A 19,162-nucleotide genomic window follows, 5' to 3' on the forward strand; every position below is an offset into this window, starting at 1 on the left:
ATCTAAACAAAGCAACAGAGATAGTGAGGGGTTAATGATGACCTGGGGACTGGGGGTGGGGTGGGCAGTGGGGAGTCCACATCCTGGGGAGAAAGAAGGAAAAGCCTGTGTGATGTGACTGCACAGCTTTTTCAATTATTTTTTGTATGAATTACATGACGTGTTAAAAAGAAATCAAATAAAATATTCTCTAATAAACTGGGGGTGGGGGGAAACAAGTAGCGGACTGGAATTGAAAGGACTGTGGCCTGCATCTATTTTACATGCATAAGTTCATTTAATGCTTGAAATTGCAGTAAGGTCAGGTGGTCTCCATCTGACAGAGTGGGGGGGAGCTGAGGCTCCTTTAAAAGGTTCCCCAAACCTGCCCAGGATTCATGCCTAACTGACTGCACGTTCACAACTCCAAACCCCTCCACCTTAATTCCAGCAGACTTGTGGCCAGAGCAACTTGCTGGGTGATTTCCAGGGGCCTCAATTTAAAGAATTCTGATGACCCCCGCCCCACTTCCTTCTAGGCTGCTCTCCAGTGTGTAAAGAAAATGTAGGAGCTGCAGGTAGTCCATGGCCTGGAGCTGGTGAGCAAGGCCCAGCAGCCCAGTGAGGTGGAGATCAAGAAGTTCCAGCAGATGACAAGAGGCCCCAGCACCATCAGGGACCTTGCTGTGGTCGGACCAGAGATGCAGGTGAGACTCGGGGAAGGCAAGAAGGGATGGGTGTGTGTCTTTGGACCAGACTAGAACCAGGAACGCAGACCCAGGAGGCAAACACAACCTCTAGAGAAAGGCGGGGGCAAGGGGGTGAAGTCAGAAAGCCACTGAATAAGGAAAGTCATTGAAAATGCTCCTATAGTATCCCTGCATCCTCTGAGCACGGTATTGCGCTCAAACGCCGCGCTGCCCTGACGAGCCAGCCACTGTGCTGGGCCAGGCAGGGAGCGGGAGCACAAGGTGAGCTAGCAGACCCAGGGAGCAGCATGAGTCCCTGACAAGTGCTTCAAAGGAAGTCCAGCAGGGGGTGAGAGGATGGGGTGGGAGGGTGTCACTTGAGATGAGTCCATTTAAGTCAAGTCACTCTGAGAAGGGGCAGTTGAGCCCCGTGTGGCATGAGGAGATTCCCACCAGAGGATACACATGAAAGACACAGGGAGGACAAGCTGGCTTATTTCAGGATGGAAAGGACTGACTGCAGCCGAGCAAGCCACTGAGTGAAGTGCTGAGCTGGTGGAGAGGCACTCCCCCCGTCCCCCCACCCCCAGGGCTGCCTGGTGCTCTGCCTCTGTCACTGGCTGATCTGTTGACAGTGGGGGGCGTGGAGGTATATGGGTAGGGGGAGACAGCTGCAGGTCAGGCAGGAGTGGGTGAGGGCCTATCTTAGGCAGTCATGGAAGTGAGAGAAGTGACCCCATCTCCCCCTCCCCCCTCCTCCCTCCAGGTTAAACTGCTCCAGAGCCTGGGCCTGCAATCAACCCTCATCACCGATGGCTCCACTCCCATCAACCTCTTCAACACCGCCTTGGGTCTGCTGGGGGTGGGTGCTGAGGCCCAGCCTCAAGGCAAGAAGATGGCTGGTGGACCCAGACCTCAAAAAGGCCTGCTTCTCCAGGGCCCTCCTTCTGCCCCAGCTGTTGAAAGTGACCACATTGTGCCTTAGCTCTGTACTGCACTGACAAATAAAGCAGGCATTTCTGAGCATTTCCATCTTTTGCTTTCAGGTTAAAGCTTAGTGCCGGGGACCCACTCCCTTTGAGTCAATTCTGCCACATAGAGACCGTCTACAATAGCGGTTCTCAACCTGTGGGTCGCGACCCCGTGGGGGGTGGAACGACCCTTTCACAGGGGTCACCCAATTCATAACAGTAGCAAAATGACAGTTTATGAAGTAGCAACGAAGATCATTTTATGGTTGGGGGGTCACCACAGCATGAAGAACTGTATTCAAGGGTGGCGGCAGGAGGAAGGTGGAGAACCACTGCTCTACAGGGATTCTGAGGCTGTGCGTCTTAGAGGTTCAGAAAGCTTCCTCTTTTCCCCCTGGTGCGGCACGTGGGCTTGAACCACTGATCTGGACAGCGCCACCAGGGCTCCTTAATGGTGAGGGGAAAAAATTAACCAAACTCCCTGCCATTGTCAACTTTGACACACAGGGACCCCGGATGATAGGGTGGAACTGCCCCTGTGGGTTTCCGAGATGGTCACTCTTTATGGGAGGAGAAACTGCTGACTGCACAACCCGTTCTGCCGCCAGGGTTCCTTTGATGGGGGCTGGGGTGTCCCCTGAGCTCTTGCGAGCATTGCAAGGGACTACTCATTTGTTGGGTAGCAAGGAAGCCGAGGCAGGAGAAAGAAGAGTAACCCTGATAGAACCCCCAAGCCTTAGCCACTGAGCCAGACCTGTCCTATGGGCAGATAGTCCACTTCCCTGGACCCAGGAGTGGGGTGGGCAGCAGGAGGCTGGGGGAAGCAATGCCGTAGGTGGAAGGGCAGGGCCTCCCTGGCCCCGTCAGCCACCTCCTCTGGAGTCAGCCTCTCTTTTGCACTGCGAATGCTTCTTGGCGGCCAGCCAGGTCCCCAAGTCATTCCTCCTGGTTAGCTGGTAGTCCGTCTGTCCTACAACCTGCATCAGGCTCCTTCCGCGCCACCTGCTGGTCCCACTGTGAACCTGAAGAGCCGGCCTTCTGTCCCCAGTCCCTCTGAAGTCCAGGGGCAGGACTTTGCCAGGGGCTCTGGAGAGGAGACGCTCTTGGGAAGCAGAGGGGGAGGAGAGTCAATGCCCATCTCCTGGTGACCCCACGTACAAAATGCTAGCAGGTGAGCTGGGTTTTCATTTTATTTTATTGACTGATTGTTGGCAGTAGATTGCCAGCCCTTTCTTACCTAGTCGGTCTAACCTGGAAGTGGTGCTAAAACCTGCCCAGGGGAAGGATCCATCTGGGTGCAAAGCGGATACGGCAAGTCCTACAGCTCCTTCCGGCAAGTAGAACCACATGTGCTGGCTCTCAGACTGCCGGGCTGGGGCTGGGGGAGCAGAAACACTCCAGGGGTGGAGGGAAAAGCTTGGGTTTACTCACTTGTCGGGGGCCAGCCTCCCACAACCGAATGGGCCCAAGGGGCGGTCATGTAATAGAGGGGGAAAATGAAAGAGAAATTGTTAGTCCAGGTAGACTAGAGAAACAAATTCATAGAGACACACATGTGTATAAGGAAGAGATTTTTGTACAAGAGGAATTGAACATTGAGAAAACATCCCAACCCAGTCCAGTCCAAGGCCATAAGTCTGATATTAGCCCATATATCCCATATCAATCTATAAAGTCCTCTTCAGACTCATGGAACACATGCAATGAAGCCAAATGCAGGACGATCACAAGCCAGTGGTAGAAAGTCTTGGGGTCCAGTGGCGTTGTAAGCATCTCAGTGCTGGCAGGGGTCTCCACGTGGCTTCTCTGGCTTCCGAGGTCTGGTTGCGTCCATGTGACTTGTCTTCTGCAGTGTCTCCCAGGGAATACCAGAGAGAGAGAGAGGTGCCTCCAAGGAGGAAGTACCAGATTTCCCAGAAATCTCAGGAGAAGCCATGCCCACACAGAAGTCTCATTGGCTATCTCCAGACTGACAGCCTAAACTCCACCCCTAGACTCTTAATCCTTCAATTGACACCACATTAGGTGAGGACCACATACATCAGACAAGATAAAGTATGCAAGGGCTCCCCTTCACGGTCATGACTTCAGGAGCCAGGCCAGGGCCAAGAGCGCGAGTAATGTAATCTCACGGGTTTATATAATCTGAGGCAAGCAGGCCAGTAAACACACACCTTACAGGAAGGGGTTGTACAACAGGCATACACGGCACATGAGGGGGATGAGCTGGGGTGTACATGCAATAGGAAGGGGAGGCACTAGAGGCACACAGGTGATAGGAAGACACATACTTAACAAAACAGGTGGGCTCTAGAGTCAAGATGGCAGCCTGACGGTGGTCGTCCCTGAGTTGACTTGGCCTGCTGTGTCTTTGAGCTCCTGCCGGGGGAACCATTCGTTATCCTTACTAGAAGGGAGTGGGCTCTCCTTAGGGTGGGACAGACAATAGTGTGATTGCCTTAGATGACTGACAACCTTCGGGCAGATAACCTTCAAGCAGTTGACCTCCAAGTGTCTAGCCATGCGTTTGCAAACACCACCTTAGGTTTGGCGTATATTGGGGGGGACATCGTGGGGAACGACTTTTACTTAGGAGAATGTGAGTGGGGTGCCTCTCCAACCCACAAACGTGAAGGCTTCCTCCACGGGAGCCTTGGTCTCCCAGACTACTTAACGTATGAACATTAAGTGTTTGCTGAACACACTCTCTTCCCGATTCTCAGTTTCCCACACTCGCTGTGTGGCCACCGCAGCCGATTCCACTCATCCGACCACTTTCCCTGGACTGTGGTGAAACGGACCAGTCCGTTTCCCTCTGAGTGGAGATGGTGGGAAGGTGCAGACGCCGTGGGTAACTCTCTTGTCAGGAACTACTCCTGTTCGTCTCCTGGGGCCTAACACCCCGGGCCTTCTCCTGCGATCCACGTCGAGTTGCACCTGTGTGGCACCGCGGTGGCTGTCCTCAGGATGAGCTGGTTGAGGCAAAGACTTTCAGCTCATAGCACTCCGGAGCTCTGGCTCCCAAAGACTGCCTGCCTTTTCCCTTAGGAAAGGCGGTGCATTGAAAGCTCTTCACCTGGTTCCTGGTGCCGAACAGGTGTGAAAAGTTGGTGTTGTTTATGACCTGGGGCTCCTGGGGATGGGTAACAGGTAGGCAAGCTGTAGCAAATATGTAGTCTGTTCCTTCCTGTCCCCGCCCCCATTCCTCGGGCAGCCTCAGCCCTTATCATGACTAACAACCACCCGAGGCGTGTCGTCTCAGTCTCCATCGTATAGCCTAGAAATACCATCCGGGTTGGCTTGAAGAACCAGGTATTCCTCTCACCGTTTGGGAGGCTCTGAGAAGTTCAGAGGCAGAGCCCTGGCGCTGGACAGACGGTCCTGGTGTCCTTTCAACAGCTGTGGGCTGACAGTCCTCGGAGAGCTCCCTGTGCTTGGCACCCACCTCCCCCGGGTCTCGGAAGTTCCGTTTGGGGGCCCTGGGTCTGAAGGACACAATCTAATCCCCACCCTTCTTTCTTGGTGGTAGGGGGCCCTCCTCCTCCGCTCAGCCTCTCTTTCCTCTGATCACTTCTGAAATGAAAGGGGTCACAGGACACACTCTAGGGCAAGTCCCCTGACACCAGATCAAGGCTCTCAGCTGATTAGGGGGTGTTGTACCCCATTCTAACCCCCTTCTTACATCAGATCAGGGCTGGTCACAGCAGACCATGCCACGGGAGATAATTCTATCAGTACATAACTGCCAAACCACCCTGAATCACGGCTCAGCCAAGTTCACACTTGTTTTTTGGATTTTTTGGGGGGTGGGGGCACACAGTTCAACCCATAACATTCTTTAAACCCCACCTCTCGCTGTCCTATCCTCACTCTCCACACAGCCACTTCTCTGCCTCAAACCTTCAATACTCTTGACTCTAGCCAGGCTCTCCCTTGACCACACCTTTCTTTTATTATCCAGCCTGCCTCAGATTAGACCAGTGGTTCTCAACCTGTGGGTCACGACCCCTTTGCTGGTCAAACGATCTTTTCACAGGCGGGTCCACCCACCTGCAGATAGGCCCACCTACGAGTACCCGGCGTGAAGACTGTTGCCCAGGCTACACCATGCTTCCAGACAAAGTTTCATTGATTTGTCATTAGAAATAAATATTTCACAATATAGAATGACATCTTGTTTCTGGGATGAATCATAATGCTTTCATGATGTTCAATTTGTAACAATGAAAATACATCCTGCCTATCAGATATTGACATGACGATTCATTACAGTAGCAAAATGACAGTGATGAAGTAGCAATGAGAATAATGTGACGGTTGGGGCTCACCACCACATGAGGAACTGTATGAAAGGGTCGCGGCATGAGGAAGGTTGAGAACCGCTGGATTAGACGATCCACCAGCAGTGTCATTACTCTCTGTGTAGTTACCTCCCTCAATTCTCCTGCCCCTTTTCTTTCACAGGATGAAACCAACAGGCTCGCTGCCCCTGAGCCCACTCTGACTCCTGGGGACCCTGCAGGACATGGAAGGACTCTGGGTTTCCGAAAGGGAGTCAAAAAGCCTCATCTTCCCCTCCTGGGACAACTGTGAGTGGTCTCAAACTGCAGCACAACACAGAGCCACTATCCCACCAGGGCCCCCTGCTGGGGGATACTCAGGTGGCAACTCCCACCCCTTCTACCTACCTACTGCCCCAGACCCCTAGCAGTTGGCCGCCATCAGAGAAACACCCACCTTGCTGACAGATGGCGTTTGAAACGCCTGGTAGCAAATTTCAAGAGAGGCTACCCTGCCCATCTTGGGTGAGATTGCCCCTTCAAAACAACCATTCACACCTCCTCTCCCCTCAACCTACACCTCATGGAGGAAATAGAAGCAAATGGGGCAGGAGGGGCCACCCCCACCCAGCCGCAGCTCTAAACAACATGGCATCTGGACGCCCTGCCTTCTTTCTGCGCCCACAAGCTCCCCACCCCACTTCTCTCGATTCACCCCACCCCGGCCACCCTCGGGGCTCCACTCCAAAGGTATCACCTAGCCCAGCTGATGGCTGCATCTACCGCCCAGGTCTGGGAGGTCCATGGAAGCACAAAACCAGCACTGACCGGTCGACCGGAAGCGAGAGAGACCGAATCCAGCCTGGCGGTGGGGCACAGGCCACGGCTTGCTGGAAGCAGTGTTGCTCAGTTGACGTCGGAGCCAGACTCCAAGTGGGTCTCTCAGGGGAGAACCACTTGTTACCAAATTACCCTTGAAAGCCTCTTAATTGCCCTTAAATGCAATCAGGACCTTGGAGCACTGATTTAAGTTCAGCACTGCTCTCTCATTCTCTCTCTGGCTTTCTCTAGCACTGGGTTTTTCTTGGGTTGAATATCAAGCAAAGTCATTGCTTTTGAGACAGGAAAGAGGCTGGAGTCTTCCGCCTACCCCACCCCGTAGTTCAAGTTCAGATGACTTTGAAGGATTTCTCCAGAACATCACTTAGGGACCTTATCATACCCACGCCCAGTTCACTTTAAACGTGGGGCCTTTATAGCAGATGACGTAATTTTCTATTTCATTTGTACCCTTGCAAGAATAATATGGTTTTTTTGTGTGTCCCTCGGCCCAAGTCCCACTTTGCAGCACTCAGCCTTTGCCAGCTCAGTAGCTAAGCCACATACCTGGGACCTCCAGCTGAACCCAGGAGCAAAGCCTACCTGGGCAGAGAATTGGAACCTGAGGACCTGTTTGCGGCAGAGCCCGCCCACCCTGTCCCTCACAATTATTTAAAAATGATGCGAGAGCCTTTACATGTTTACAAACAAATGAAATCGCCATGATCTAAAGACTCCCCTTTACAGTTTTGTTATAAATGAAACGACGTTAGTTTTATTTTCATTTGACTTCAGAGGCACATGAGCCAACGGAGCCACCCTCGGCTCTCGAGCTGCGGTTTGCAGACCTCTGGCCCGCCACATGGGCCTCATCCCATAAGAAGTGATGACACCCCACCCGGAAACCTTAGCGACAGCTCTTGTAGTGAACACCTGTCGCTAGCACTCCCATTTATGGTCCCACCACCCATGTGAACTCAGTGCCCGGAACTCTGCACCTCCTTTCACAAATAAACAGAACGTCCTCCCCACTGGAACTCCCACAAAACCTCTCTCTTTACCTTGTTCTACTTGATGGGGTCCTGCCTTGCCTTTGGCTCTCTCCCCACCCCATGTCTGTCCTTGCAAGATGCCTCTCTAGCCAGCAACCCCCTTGTATGTTAGTCCGGGTAGACTAGGGGAACAAATTCAGAGACACTCATATGTGTATAAGAAAGAATTTTATATACAAGAGCAATTGAATATTGAGAAAACCTCCCAGCCCAGTCCAGATCAAGTCCGTAAGTCTGATATTAGCCCATATGTCCAATACCAATCTATAAAGTCCTCTTCAGTCTCGCGAAATGCATGCAATGACGCTGAATGCAGGAAGATCACAGGCCAGTGGGTGGGAAGTCTTGTGGATCAAGTCACTGGCAGGGGTCTCCACGTGGCTCCTCCAGCTCCAGGGCTCTAGCATAGCTCCATGTATCTTGTCCACAGGAATGTCTCACAGCGAGTGTCTCTGTCTTACCTCCAGCGAGCTGTTTATCTCCGTAGAGCTTCCAAATGAGGTCATCAAGCTGCAACCTGACTGACATGCTAAGCTCTACCCCTTCACCCTTAATGGTCTCAAATTGGGAACAGATTATGTAAGACCACACCTTGCAAGGTGCTTTTGTCTCGTAAATCTTTGTGTGAGTGGTGAGTTTGGCTTCTTGCTTTGCGATTCCCACTGAGCAGGGCAAGGGCCTTCCTTGGGCAGCTTGCTCCAGGAATGTTCTGTTTAAGGGCCTGTTTTGTAAGATAAACCAATGGCTGTAAGCAGCAAACTCACAGTGTGATCAGATGCTATTTATGAAATCTATTTTCTCTTCTCCCTAAGCCCACACATAAGTCTATATTTTCAACCTCCTTGCACATGGCTGGGGACTGAGTTGTAACCAAAGGAATCCAAGTGGAAGTAACACTTGCTGACGGCATGCCTGCCCTTCAACACTTGCCACGTGCAGTTCTCCAGGCTCCGCCGGTGGCAGTCTTGGAGACCGTGTGACAGTGGTGGAGTCCAGCATGGGAGGAGTCTGGTGCTGATGTCTTCCCTACCAAGAACAATATATGTATTGGCAGGAGAGGCTATTTCCCGGAGAAGGACATCGTGCTTTGTAAAGTGGAGGGGCAGCAAAAAAGGAGGGAGGCCCTGGATGAGATGGATGGACACAGTGGCTGCGACAAGGGCCCGGATGTAAGAACACTGGTGAGGAGGGTGCAACCCGGTCAGTATCCTGTACTGTTGGGCACAGGGTTCCCACGAGTAGGAACTGACTTGATGGCACCTGTGTTGGGCAGGGTTCTCTAGAGACAAAACCAGGGCACATGATTATATAAGAGGATAGGTTTGTCCAGCGAGAAGGAATATAACGGCTATTTAGTCCACACAACAGTACAGAGGGCTCAGTTCAACTCACCTTCGAGGAACAGTTAATATGCTGGAAGTCCATCGACTCACAAGGGCTGCCTGGTCCAAGGTCAAGGAAGCAGATGGAGGAATCTTCCCTCAGGCAAGTCAGGCAGAGTCTGCCCACAGGCAGCAGGGTGGGGCAGCAATGGTCAGTAGTTCAGGAGCTTAGTCAGGCAGGCCTAAGGCGATCTCCAGCTCATGGCCAAAGAATCCTTCATCCTCGAGCTCAAGAGACGTGATCCACGGGTTGGCTTGGCCCACAGGTAGTGTAGCACACAGGTGGAGGCAGAGAACTAGCTAAAGCGGCAGCACTGGTCCAATCACCAGGGAGGAAGAGGGAAGGGGCGGGGCTTGAAAGCTATTTATCTGGTTGTCCTCCAATCAAGCTTTGACCTGATTAAACTCCGCCCACATGTTCCTATTGGCCTAGTTGGCAAAATAAACCTAACTCCCACAGCATGGAACAACAAAAGGTGACTCCTGTCCAGAGCAGAGTTGAAATCTAGAATGCACATGTAACCCCACTAAACTCTAGTGCCCCCAGGAGGCAAACGCCTCCTGCTCTCCAACCTGACTCCCTACCCCAACCCCCCAAGAGGTGACAGGTTCTGCCCTGTCAACACAGAGTCTGTTACTTACTGCTTCCTCCAGAGCTGCGTCCAATCACTGGGCATAGGAGAGAAGAGACCAGTCTAACCTCCAGTCCTTGTTCCTGGGAGAGGGGCCCCAAAACCCTTCCTGGGGTTCTCAGTGCCTTGGAGGCCCCAGGGCATATACTGCTTGGGTGCAGGTACTCACTCTCCCCTCTAAGTCCTCCCTCCTTGTTTTTTTAGCTCACCCATATGCAGCTGGGTTAAGTGAGAGACTTCTGATGTCACTGTGAGTGGATGGCACCAAGGGCAGTCAGGGCCCCCTGCTCTTGGCCTTGGGCAAGGGCTCCCAGGACCCAGCTGGCTGGACAGGAAGCGCTGACTCGCTGAGGACAAAGGAAGAACTACTGGACAGGAACTGGGAGGGCACTTCCCCCACCACCCTGGAGGGAAGCAAGCTGCCCATTTTCCTGCCTCCCACCTTGACCGGGAGCTTCAGGTCAGCTAGGGGCTCAGTGGAAGTGGGAGAAGCTCAGCTTGGCGTATTAGCCTTCTCAAACACAAACCTGTCCCTGCCACTGCTCTGTTAAAAGCCCTTCCACACTCAGGCGTAAGTGCGCCCCTGAAAAGACATCCAAGATGATTTGCGGTGGCATCTTTCACGGCAGCAGTGGGGCCTGGTTAAATAATTAACAGAAGACCACGCGGCAGCCATTATGCAGAGAGCACCAGTGAGCGTCTTCAGCCCTCAGGGAGCAGGTTCCGGAGCCAAACTGGCCAGGCTGAGATATTCTCAGGGGTATCAGCTTCCTGTCTGCTCTGAGGAGGAGGCATCCTAATGCAGTGTATGGAAGATTGTAGCCCTCTCTGCCCTCGAGTCTACACTGACCCCCAGTGACCCTGCCGGACGGGTGGACCTGCCCCCCTGGGTTTCTGAGACGGCCACTCTTGGGAGTGGAAGGCCTGCTTTCTCCTGCACTATTGAGAGCATGCCATAATTCTGGGATGAAGACTACAGAGCCGCACTTAGAACAGCGGCACTTGTTAGTAGTAAAAAAGATAGAATTTTGAAATATGTAAATCGTTGGGTGTAGACATAAGGCATTTATTCAGACAGATACATAGGTTAGTGTGCCTGCCTGGCGGGGGGGCGGGGGCACAGAGAGGTTGATGGAAAAGGCATTTCTGTCATCCATCCGTCCATCTGCTGTGAAGTTTTCCAGGAAAACGCACTGCCATCGAGTTTCTGGGACGGTCACTCTTCATAGTAGGAGGCCTCCTTTCTCCCCAGGAGCAGCTGGTGGTTTTGAACTGCTGACCCTGTGGTGGGCAGCCTGTGAAAGCACTCCACCACCAGGGCTCCTTTGTGGGACGGATGATTCACTGATTTTTACCACCACCACCCCTCCAACAGCTTAGTGCGAAGAACCTCAGGAAAATGTCCCAATGACCTCCCAGGCTCCTCAGGCGGCCCCGCTGGCTTCTCCTGCCTCACCTCTCAGAGCCTCACCGCACCCCTAGCACAGAACGTTCCAGCGGAAATCCGTCTACTTCCATTCCCGCTGCTTCCCTGGGTGCTCTCTGGGCTCCCTGCTTTGTTCCCTCAGCTGGGAATTCTCTCCTCTACTGGCTCTTCCCTGCTGAATCCCTATGGTGCTTAGGATCCCCACCCCCTTCGCCAGAAATGAGGGTTCCACTCCCTGCCGGATCGGAATTGTTTCTTCATGACTCAGCCTCCCAAGAGGGCCAGCCCGCTGCTGGAAGCTGCAGGGCTCTGCACCAAGCCCCCTCTGCCCAAGACAAGAGCTCAGGCCCCATACACATTGGGTTAAGTTTCTGTTCTTTGGGGGACACTGGTCTCCCCCCTCCCCCCCATCTGGCAGATGGCAGACCTGGTAGTTCTCGGCAAGAAAACTGGTGCCAGGCCGCAGAGAGGCTCAAATAGCAGGAGTTATTCAGGACCAATGTCCCAAACACAACCAGCCACTGTGTGCTTCCGAGACTGTCACTGTTTAAGAGACTAGAAACCTCAGCCTTTCTCCAGAGCAGCTGCGGGTGGTTTTGAACTGCTGACCATGGGTGTCGCAGTCCAATGCTTAACCACTATACCACCAGGGCTTCATAAGGCCTAGAATATATGAGCACCCAAACCAAATTCACCACCATCAAGTCAACCTTGTGACCCTATAGGACAGGGCATAACTGCTCCTGTGAGTTTCTGAGACAGAACTCTACTGGAGTAGAAAGTCCCTCTGTCTCCCGCGTAGCAGCTGGTGGTTTCGAACTGCTGGCCTTGCAGTTAGCAGCCCAACTGGTAACCACGATGTCCCTAGGGCTCCTTAGTAGATGGTCGGTGCTGAAAATGATTTCACATTACCGATTTCTGGGCCCATCCATGGCGCCGAACCAACCAGTCTGTTGACAAATATTTACGAAGCTGCTCCTGGATGCCTACTTTAGGAGGTCGGTGTTCATTGTGGGAGACTCACACCCACTCCCACGGACTCCGTGTCACCCTACAGGGCAGGGTGGAACTGCCCCAGGGAGGTTTTGAGACTGTAACCCTTTATGAGAGTAGAAAGCTTTGTCTTTCTCCCTCGAGGTAGCTGGTAGTTTCGAACCTCTGACCTTGTGGCTGGCAGCCCAAAGCATAACCACGATGCTGCCAGGGCTCCTTTCATTTGGGGACAGAGCACAAGAAGAGTCGGCATCCTCCTGGCACTGACAGTGTCATCGGGGAAACAGGCAGGGAGCGAGGCGAGGGCATGCGCTTGGGTGGCAGAACAGGCCCTTGCGGGTACTGTGAAATGACCTGGGGGAGCCAGCCACCAAACTGGGTGCCAGTTAGTTCCATTTCCCCTCAACCCGGGCACCTCGCAGGAACCAAGTGCACAGAGTGAAGCTCCCACGTTTATTGTCGAGGCTTCCAGGGCCCGGGAAGGCAGTGCAGAGACAGCAACGGGGAAGGATCTAGAAGCCTCTTCTCTTCTGGGCGTGGTTACCCCGCCCCGCCCCCACATACACACCCAGACTTCCTTTGGTCAGGGTTTCCCTGCCTTCTGGGGAACTGAGCCCCTCACATCGTCTTCCTTACTCAAGTGCCCCCCAAATCTCCAGTACAGCCAGACCCCGGGGTCCAGCCAGCAGGTGTGACAATACCGTTCCTCCAACAGGCCTCCTGGGGGCCCCAGGGGCATCATCACCCACACTGGTGTGGCCTCGTCAGCATCTTTCCTTGATTGTGGAGGCCATATGCCTGGGACCCCTGGGGTTCGCAGAGCGGGAGAGTGTGACCTCACCTGAGAGGCTGGTTGCCGTCCCAGTGGGTCGGACGACACAGTAGGTAGACGTGAGAGCGGGACCTCCTCTGAGGGGACGGGGAGCCATGTGGCACAGTGAGACCTCCCAGGGCAAGTGGGCGCTGGGGGGTGGGGGTGGAGGTGCCAGGGTCACTTCTTCTTGGCCCGGTCTGCTGCGTCCAGGGCAGCTATGTTGCGGGCGGCTGTGACCAGGTGGATGACGCTGATGAGGGACTTGAGCAAGGCAATGGGGGCGGTGACCCAGAGGCCCATCCGGAAAAGACCCACGGAGCCAACTGTTGAAGAGGGCAGGGGAGAGACAAAGGGAATGAGATCCAGGCATGGGCCCAGGAGTCTACGACCGTCGCCTCCTTGGGGAGGCCACAATCCCACCACAGCCCACCCCTCTTGCCCCCTTATTCCTACCTAGAGGTCCCTCGGAGAAGTGGAACAGATAGAGGAGGCAGTAGAAGAGCTCATTACCGGCACACATGATGAACAGAGCAGGCTGCACAAACAGCAGAAAGGCTGCTTAGGTAAGAGGTGGGGCAGTGGGCCTCCCCTCCCCCAGCTGACAATGCAATCGGGAGCCCAAACCCACAGATGGGAAGGTAGCAGGGAGAGCCTTGTGGGAGCAACGGAGTGCCACCAGGCTCCTCTTCTCCTCGATGCCGGGAACCACTCATGGTCCCTTCCCACCAGCCCTTCTCTTACAGGCCTCTCCTTCCCAGGGAGACAAGGAGGCCGGTCCCTCTCTGCTGTACGCTGCTCCTCACCGGGGACCAGGGCATGCCCAGGACTTGGCAAAAGCTGGGTCAATGAAGGGAGGGGTGGAGATGCTCACCCTGGAGGTGTAGTAGATCCGAAGCACTGGATTCCCAGACAGGTCGATCATTTTGTGACTCTCACTGCCTCGGACCACAGAGCTTAGGGAGAAAGCAGGGGCAGCTGTGCCAGGAGCTCATGTTACCACGAACGTCCATCTAACCCCTACACTGACCCTGGGCAGCAGGGACCAGGCTGTTGAACACATGACCAGTATCTTGTCCAAAGCCACACGATTATCAAGTTAGGGGCAGCCACGGTTCAAAAGCCACAGTCGAAAGCGCCCCGACTCTTTCCCAGAAGTGACTACGCACTGGGGTTTCTGGACTACCCAGCCAGAGGGCCTGAGGAATTGCTTCATTTAACTGCGAACAGGGCCGAAGCGATTTCCAAAAAGGACGGGCCTTGGCCTGGGTCCTTCAACCGAGGCTAAAAATGAAACACTTCCCAAGAAGGCTGTGGCCAACCCCAAAGACCTGTGTTTCCCACGCCCCCACCCCTGCCTCAGTCTCACTCCTCCCACCATCCCACTACAGTGCCTTCTTCAAGCGCTCCCCACCCTAGGGACCCTGGAGTGGCAGCAGACCTGTGGAGGTGCAGCCAGTGGCTGGCCACATCCAAGCTCATGCTGAGCTGAAAGAGAAGGGTTGCCCGGGGGTACAGCAGGGCCAGGTTGACCAGCAGACACATGGTGGCGCACCGATCCGTCAGCATGTCCAGCATGGCCCCAAATCGGGTCCCTGAAATATCACGACCATTAGGTGGGAAGGGGCTGGGTTTGAGGGGCTGTGTGCCCATGACAAGGGGTGTCTCACTCTGATGCTAGAGTTCGGTAGATTGAAAATGCCCACTCTGCCCTGCCCGGGGAAGACAGCAGGCTGATGTGGGCTGGGTGAGAGGTCAAGAGGCAAGTGTCACCGTGTGCCGGGCAGGGGGTGTGAAGGGAGCAGTGCAGGATGCAGGATGGGGGTGGAAGAACTCTCTCTACGACCCATCAGTCCCAGAGACCAGGAAGAAACAGAGACTTTAGTCCCAAGCAAGTCTTGGAGGTGAGCCTGGAGAACAAATTTTTAAAAATCAGTCAACCCTCCAGAAATCATGTTTTCCGGCTCCACCCTTCCTGGAAGCATGCTTCCCGGGATCCGGATGGCTGGTGTCTGGCACACAGCAAATCCCCAGAAAACACTTGTTGGATGCTTATCCGGGGGGGCCTTCAGCACTGTCCACCGCCATCCAGTCCTGCCATCTGACATCACAATCATCAAGTACCTCTCCAGAACCAGCTCAAATCGCTTCCTTACAAAGCCAGGCCTTCCAATGCCAAGACCCCTTCAGGCTCCAGGTCCAGCCCCCGCCCCCACCTTGGACCCCCCCAGGCTCTTGATCACCTTGATTAAGGGCTCGAGCGGCGTGTCCATCGAAAGCGTCCAGAAGTCCACTGAGCAGGTAGAAGGACGAGGCCGTGAGGGGGCAGCAGGGCATGAAGTAGAAAGAAATGATGGCGAAGACGATCCGGGCATAACCTTGGAACGGAGACGGGGAGACCGGCGCAGGGGCATCAGAGCCCTGCCCCGGACCAGTCGCCCTCGGGGTCGCCCCGGGGCCGCGCGCCGCACTCACCGATGAGGTTGGGCACGAACAGGAAGATGTTCTCGCCCGCCATCGCGGCGGCTCCCCGGCCGTCCCGGGCCCGTTCTGCAGGTGCCAGGGCCGTTCCAGCCCCGCAGCGCGATCCCACGGTCCGGCTCAGCGCACGCACCCCGCTGCCCGGGCCCGGCTCCGCAGGTGAAAGCTCGCAGCTGGCCAGCGCCTGCGCCGGCCCCGTGTGTGCTGGGCGCAGAGGGCGTGCACACCCCGCCCTTCCGATGGGGAACCGCGGGCAGGCGCCCCGGCGCCCAGTGGCCGCCCTAGCGGCTCCAGCTGTACTCAGCTTCCCGGAACCTACCCTTCGGAACTCGTAGCTGCCAAATTGTAAAAAGAGCTTAAGAATGGCTACGGTCCCTTTAAGACGGGCTCGCTTCCTTCTCCTTTCCTCCCCCTCCGCCCCGCCCCTTTTCATTGGCTCAGACCAAAGTCCAGGGGGAGGGGGAGCGAAGAACCGCGGAGACCGAGCAAAAGGAAGAACTGAAAATGCGAAGGCAAAAGACAGACATAGTAAAAGATCTGGGTTTCTTTTTTAAATGCGGAGAACGTGACTTCCTGGGAATAAAGAGAGAACACTCTGTCCTCTTAAGTCTTTGCATCCCCGAGAGACAAGGCTATTTGGTACAGTCCACATTTTTTTTTTTTTTGGGCTCTTCCCTGCCCCCTAGCTCTGGCCTCGTTTGCTCTCGCCAGCCCCGGACTACGAAATGACGGCTAGAGAGTCTGGAGAGAGCGGCCTAGGGCAGGGCGGCTTCTCGGGCGCCCCTAGTGGTTGGAGGATTCAGTCCGAGGCTCCCCTGTGCGATGTTTCCCATCTTCCCCAGGCTCTGGCGCTGGGGTCGCCGTCCCCAAGGAGGGACCCCAAGCGCGGTGGAGGGGAGGCGGGAGGAAGCAACGGGGCATGCTGGGAAAAGTATTCCCACCTTTGGTTCTAGAACCCTTAATACGTTTCCTGGCAACCGGGCTGCCGAATGTTCGCAGACACTACCCGGGGTCCCTGTCCTTCCAGCCTCCCTCCCCCCCTCCGCGCCCCTGTCTTCCCCTCTCCCCGCCATCAGGCCCGCTAGGAACAGCTGCCGCAGGGGCCCCTGACAGCCTCCCAGCTCCCCTGCTGCGCAGTTGCCAAGATTCCAACCGATCTGCCAGGTCCGGGGCAGCCTTGGCTTGGGAGGGAGGGAAGGGGTGAAATGGGGAGGCGAATTGTTGTGCCCACCAGCTCTCCGCCCTCCTCCCCAAGGATCGGAGACCGTGGGGGCGCTGAGACAGCGGGGTGGTTCTTCTACAGTCCTTTAAACCTGGGGGGAGCGGAGTGGAATGGTGTTGGGAGGAGGCTGGGGATGGAAGGAGGGGGGGGGCGGTTCTCTGTCTAAACAGGCTCCACTTACTCCCAGCGGGATGGCGTCCACACCTTCCAAGAATGAGGATAAAAAGAGCAGCTGGCCATCCCAAGGGGCAGCCTCCCTGTGCTGCGGAGGGCCGGTGAGCAGGGCCGGAGCATTAGAGGTGGAGTGTAAGGGAGTGGGGAACTCTTGGGCCAAGCACCGGGTCCCAGGTCTGAGCCATGATGCCCCAGCCCTGAGACCTACACACACACACACACACACACACACACACACACAACCACATACACACACCCAGCCCTAGGCCCACCCAGGCCCCATAGTTCTCATCATGGACCCTGAGGTCCCCAATGTCTGCCCCCAGGACCAGCGCCTCCCAAGTCAAATGTGAAGACTCATTCCTTCAGTTCCTTAGCCCCAAATCCCCCAGAGTGCTCCCTGCCAGGCCCAGCACCCCCATGTGGAAGTTCCCAGGCTAAACCACTTCTGACTTCTCTTTCCCAGATTTCTGTCTCCCGGTCTGAGGAATTTCTGACCCGGATCAGCACAGAACTCACTGATGAGGCTCTGTTTATCGCCGGCTTCCAAATGAACCCTGTTCCACCCAAGAAAAAGCAAATGAGAGACCAGGGGACTCAGATATCTAAGCAAGGTGGCTCCCCTCCCCCGCCCACCCCACCCTCCACCGTGTCCAGAGTCCCTGCCACACATCTAGGTCATAGTCCCTGACCCCTCTCAACCACCGCTGACCTCTCCAAGGGCGTCTGCCCAGCTTCCCCATCTCACAGCCAGCTTAGGACCTACAGTGCATGGTGCTCTCTGCCCACTAGCCTGCTCCTCACTCCCCACCACCTGCCCGGAAGTCCCCCAGCCCTTTTGGCTCAGAGCACTTTCTAGCCTTGGGGAGAGTCCTTTCTCTGACTGGGGCTTCTACTTCCAGTGTTCATCACCAAGACCCGAGGCACAGATACCCGGTGAGTGAGGCTTCATAGGAGCTGCCCTAAGTCTGGGAGAAGGATGAGGAGCGTGTAGGGAGAGAGCGAGGGGTTGACATCATCCTAACAGGGTAGCTAGCGGACTTTGAGCATCTGTTCCGAGACTGTTCTACCCTGACCTTTGAATTCAGTGTTCTCAGCTCTCTCCCCTTCTGCCATCTCTAGCTCTGACAAAAACCGTACCCGTACCAAGGCCCACCTCCTACCATCTCCCTGTGACAAGGTCTGTATAGGGTGACAAGGCTGTGCAGTGCGCCACCAGGCATTTCGGGCTCCCATTATATGCCAGTCCTTGAGTTAGGAGCTTCAGACGCAGGAATGAATGGTGCCGTGTCTGCCCTTGGGGAATTCAGTTTAGTGCGGGAGCCCTGGTGGCATAGTGGTCATGAGTTGGGCCACTTAGTGCAAGGTCAGCAGTTCGAAACCACCAGCCGCTCCGAGGGAGAGAGACAGGGCTTTCTACTTCCATAAAGTGTTACAGTCTCAGAAACGCACAGGCGCAGTTCTACCCTGACCTGGAGGGTCACTGTGAGCCGGCATCGACTCGATGGCCGTGAGATGTGGCTAAGTGCTGACGAGAGAAATGGAAGCGATGAGAAGAGCCCTTATCTCTGCCTCTGTTGGGACAGGAAGGAATCATGAAAAGCTGCCTGGAGGAGGTGCCTCCCAAAGAAACCATTTACTAGGACGAAAAGGTTAGTAGGCACGAGGACTGTGAGCGCAAAGTTGAAGCTCAGTAGACTGGGTGTGAATGTACAAGGAGAGTTTCTGTTTTCTTTTTATTACATGTTTCCATGAGCTTTTTGAAGCCCCCTCATCTGTGTGGGTTGTTTTGGGGGGGGTTGGGTGGGGAAGGAGCCTGGGTAAATGGATGGACGGGCAAAAGGATCAATTCATCGAGTGTTTATTACACTTTTACTCTGTGTCAGCACTGCTTGAGAGGCTGGAGTAAGGCAGTGGACAGCACACTCTTAGTAGTTTAAGTGGGGTCTGGAGAATGGGCAGTTGGGTGAAACGAGTGGGTGGATGGATGAAGCATGGGTGATGGATGGATGGTGGATGGGTGGATGGTGGATGGATGAAGGCTGGCTGGCTGGGTGGATGGATGGATGGATGGGTGGATGGTGGATGGATGGATGGATGGATGCGTGGATGGATGGATGGGTGGTTGGATGGATGGGTGGATGGATGGATGGATGAGTGGGTGGATAGGAGTATGTATATATGGATGGATGGATGGGTGGATGGTGGATGGGTGGTTAGATGGATGGGTGGATGGATGGATGGTGGATGG

General features: G+C 54.9%; 3 protein-coding genes across 3 annotated transcripts in view; 2 read left to right on the plus strand and 1 right to left on the minus strand.

Annotated features, from left to right (window-relative positions):
• LOC123521218 (major vault protein) overlaps positions 1-1,694 on the plus strand; it is an 8,017-nt gene extending 6,323 nt beyond the window's left edge. Inside the window, exons 3-4 of the transcript XR_006679694.1 lie at positions 519-686; positions 1,435-1,694. The gene's annotated coding sequence lies outside the window, so the exon portion shown is untranslated. The remainder of the gene's footprint in view (positions 1-518; positions 687-1,434) is intronic.
• Positions 1,695-12,662: 10,968 nt separating this feature from the next.
• On the minus strand, positions 12,663-16,034 carry CDIPT (CDP-diacylglycerol--inositol 3-phosphatidyltransferase). The gene is made up of 6 exons (XM_004705680.2): positions 15,510-16,034; positions 15,278-15,412; positions 14,476-14,629; positions 13,909-13,990; positions 13,491-13,572; positions 12,663-13,360 (listed from the first exon to the last, which is right to left on the minus strand). The coding sequence occupies exons 1-6, from the start codon at positions 15,946-15,948 to the stop codon at positions 13,215-13,217; spliced, it is 1,038 nt and encodes a 345-aa protein (XP_004705737.2). The 5' UTR covers positions 15,949-16,034; the 3' UTR covers positions 12,663-13,214.
• A 562-nt stretch (positions 16,035-16,596) lies between these two features.
• Positions 16,597-19,162, plus strand: part of LOC123521219 (putative protein T-ENOL) — a 3,609-nt gene continuing 1,043 nt past the window's right edge. Inside the window, exons 1-6 of the mRNA XM_045285994.1 lie at positions 16,597-16,679; positions 16,925-17,012; positions 17,378-17,525; positions 17,814-17,847; positions 18,034-18,091; positions 18,498-18,563. Of these exons, the coding sequence (XP_045141929.1) occupies positions 16,929-17,012; positions 17,378-17,525; positions 17,814-17,847; positions 18,034-18,091; positions 18,498-18,554 (381 nt within the window). The 5' untranslated portion in view covers positions 16,597-16,679; positions 16,925-16,928 and the 3' untranslated portion in view covers positions 18,555-18,563. The remainder of the gene's footprint in view (positions 16,680-16,924; positions 17,013-17,377; positions 17,526-17,813; positions 17,848-18,033; positions 18,092-18,497; positions 18,564-19,162) is intronic.

This window comes from Echinops telfairi, unplaced genomic scaffold (assembly GCF_000313985.2).
Source record: "Echinops telfairi isolate 266 unplaced genomic scaffold, ASM31398v2 ScPeMD7_5;HRSCAF=22, whole genome shotgun sequence".
Lineage (NCBI taxonomy): Eukaryota > Metazoa > Chordata > Mammalia > Afrosoricida > Tenrecidae > Echinops > Echinops telfairi.

Coding starts and splice junctions, on each gene's coding strand:
- CDIPT (XM_004705680.2), bottom strand. CDS start 15,948: ATGAAAAGGGGCGGGGCGGAGGGGGAGGAAAGGAGAAGGAAGCGAGCC. Junction 14,630..15,277: donor CGCTCGAGCCCTTAATCAAG/GTGATCAAGAGC, acceptor GTGATATTTCAG/GGACCCGATTTGGGGCCATG. Junction 13,573..13,908: donor GGATCTACTACACCTCCAGG/GTGAGCATCTCC, acceptor CTGTTTGTGCAG/CCTGCTCTGTTCATCATGTG.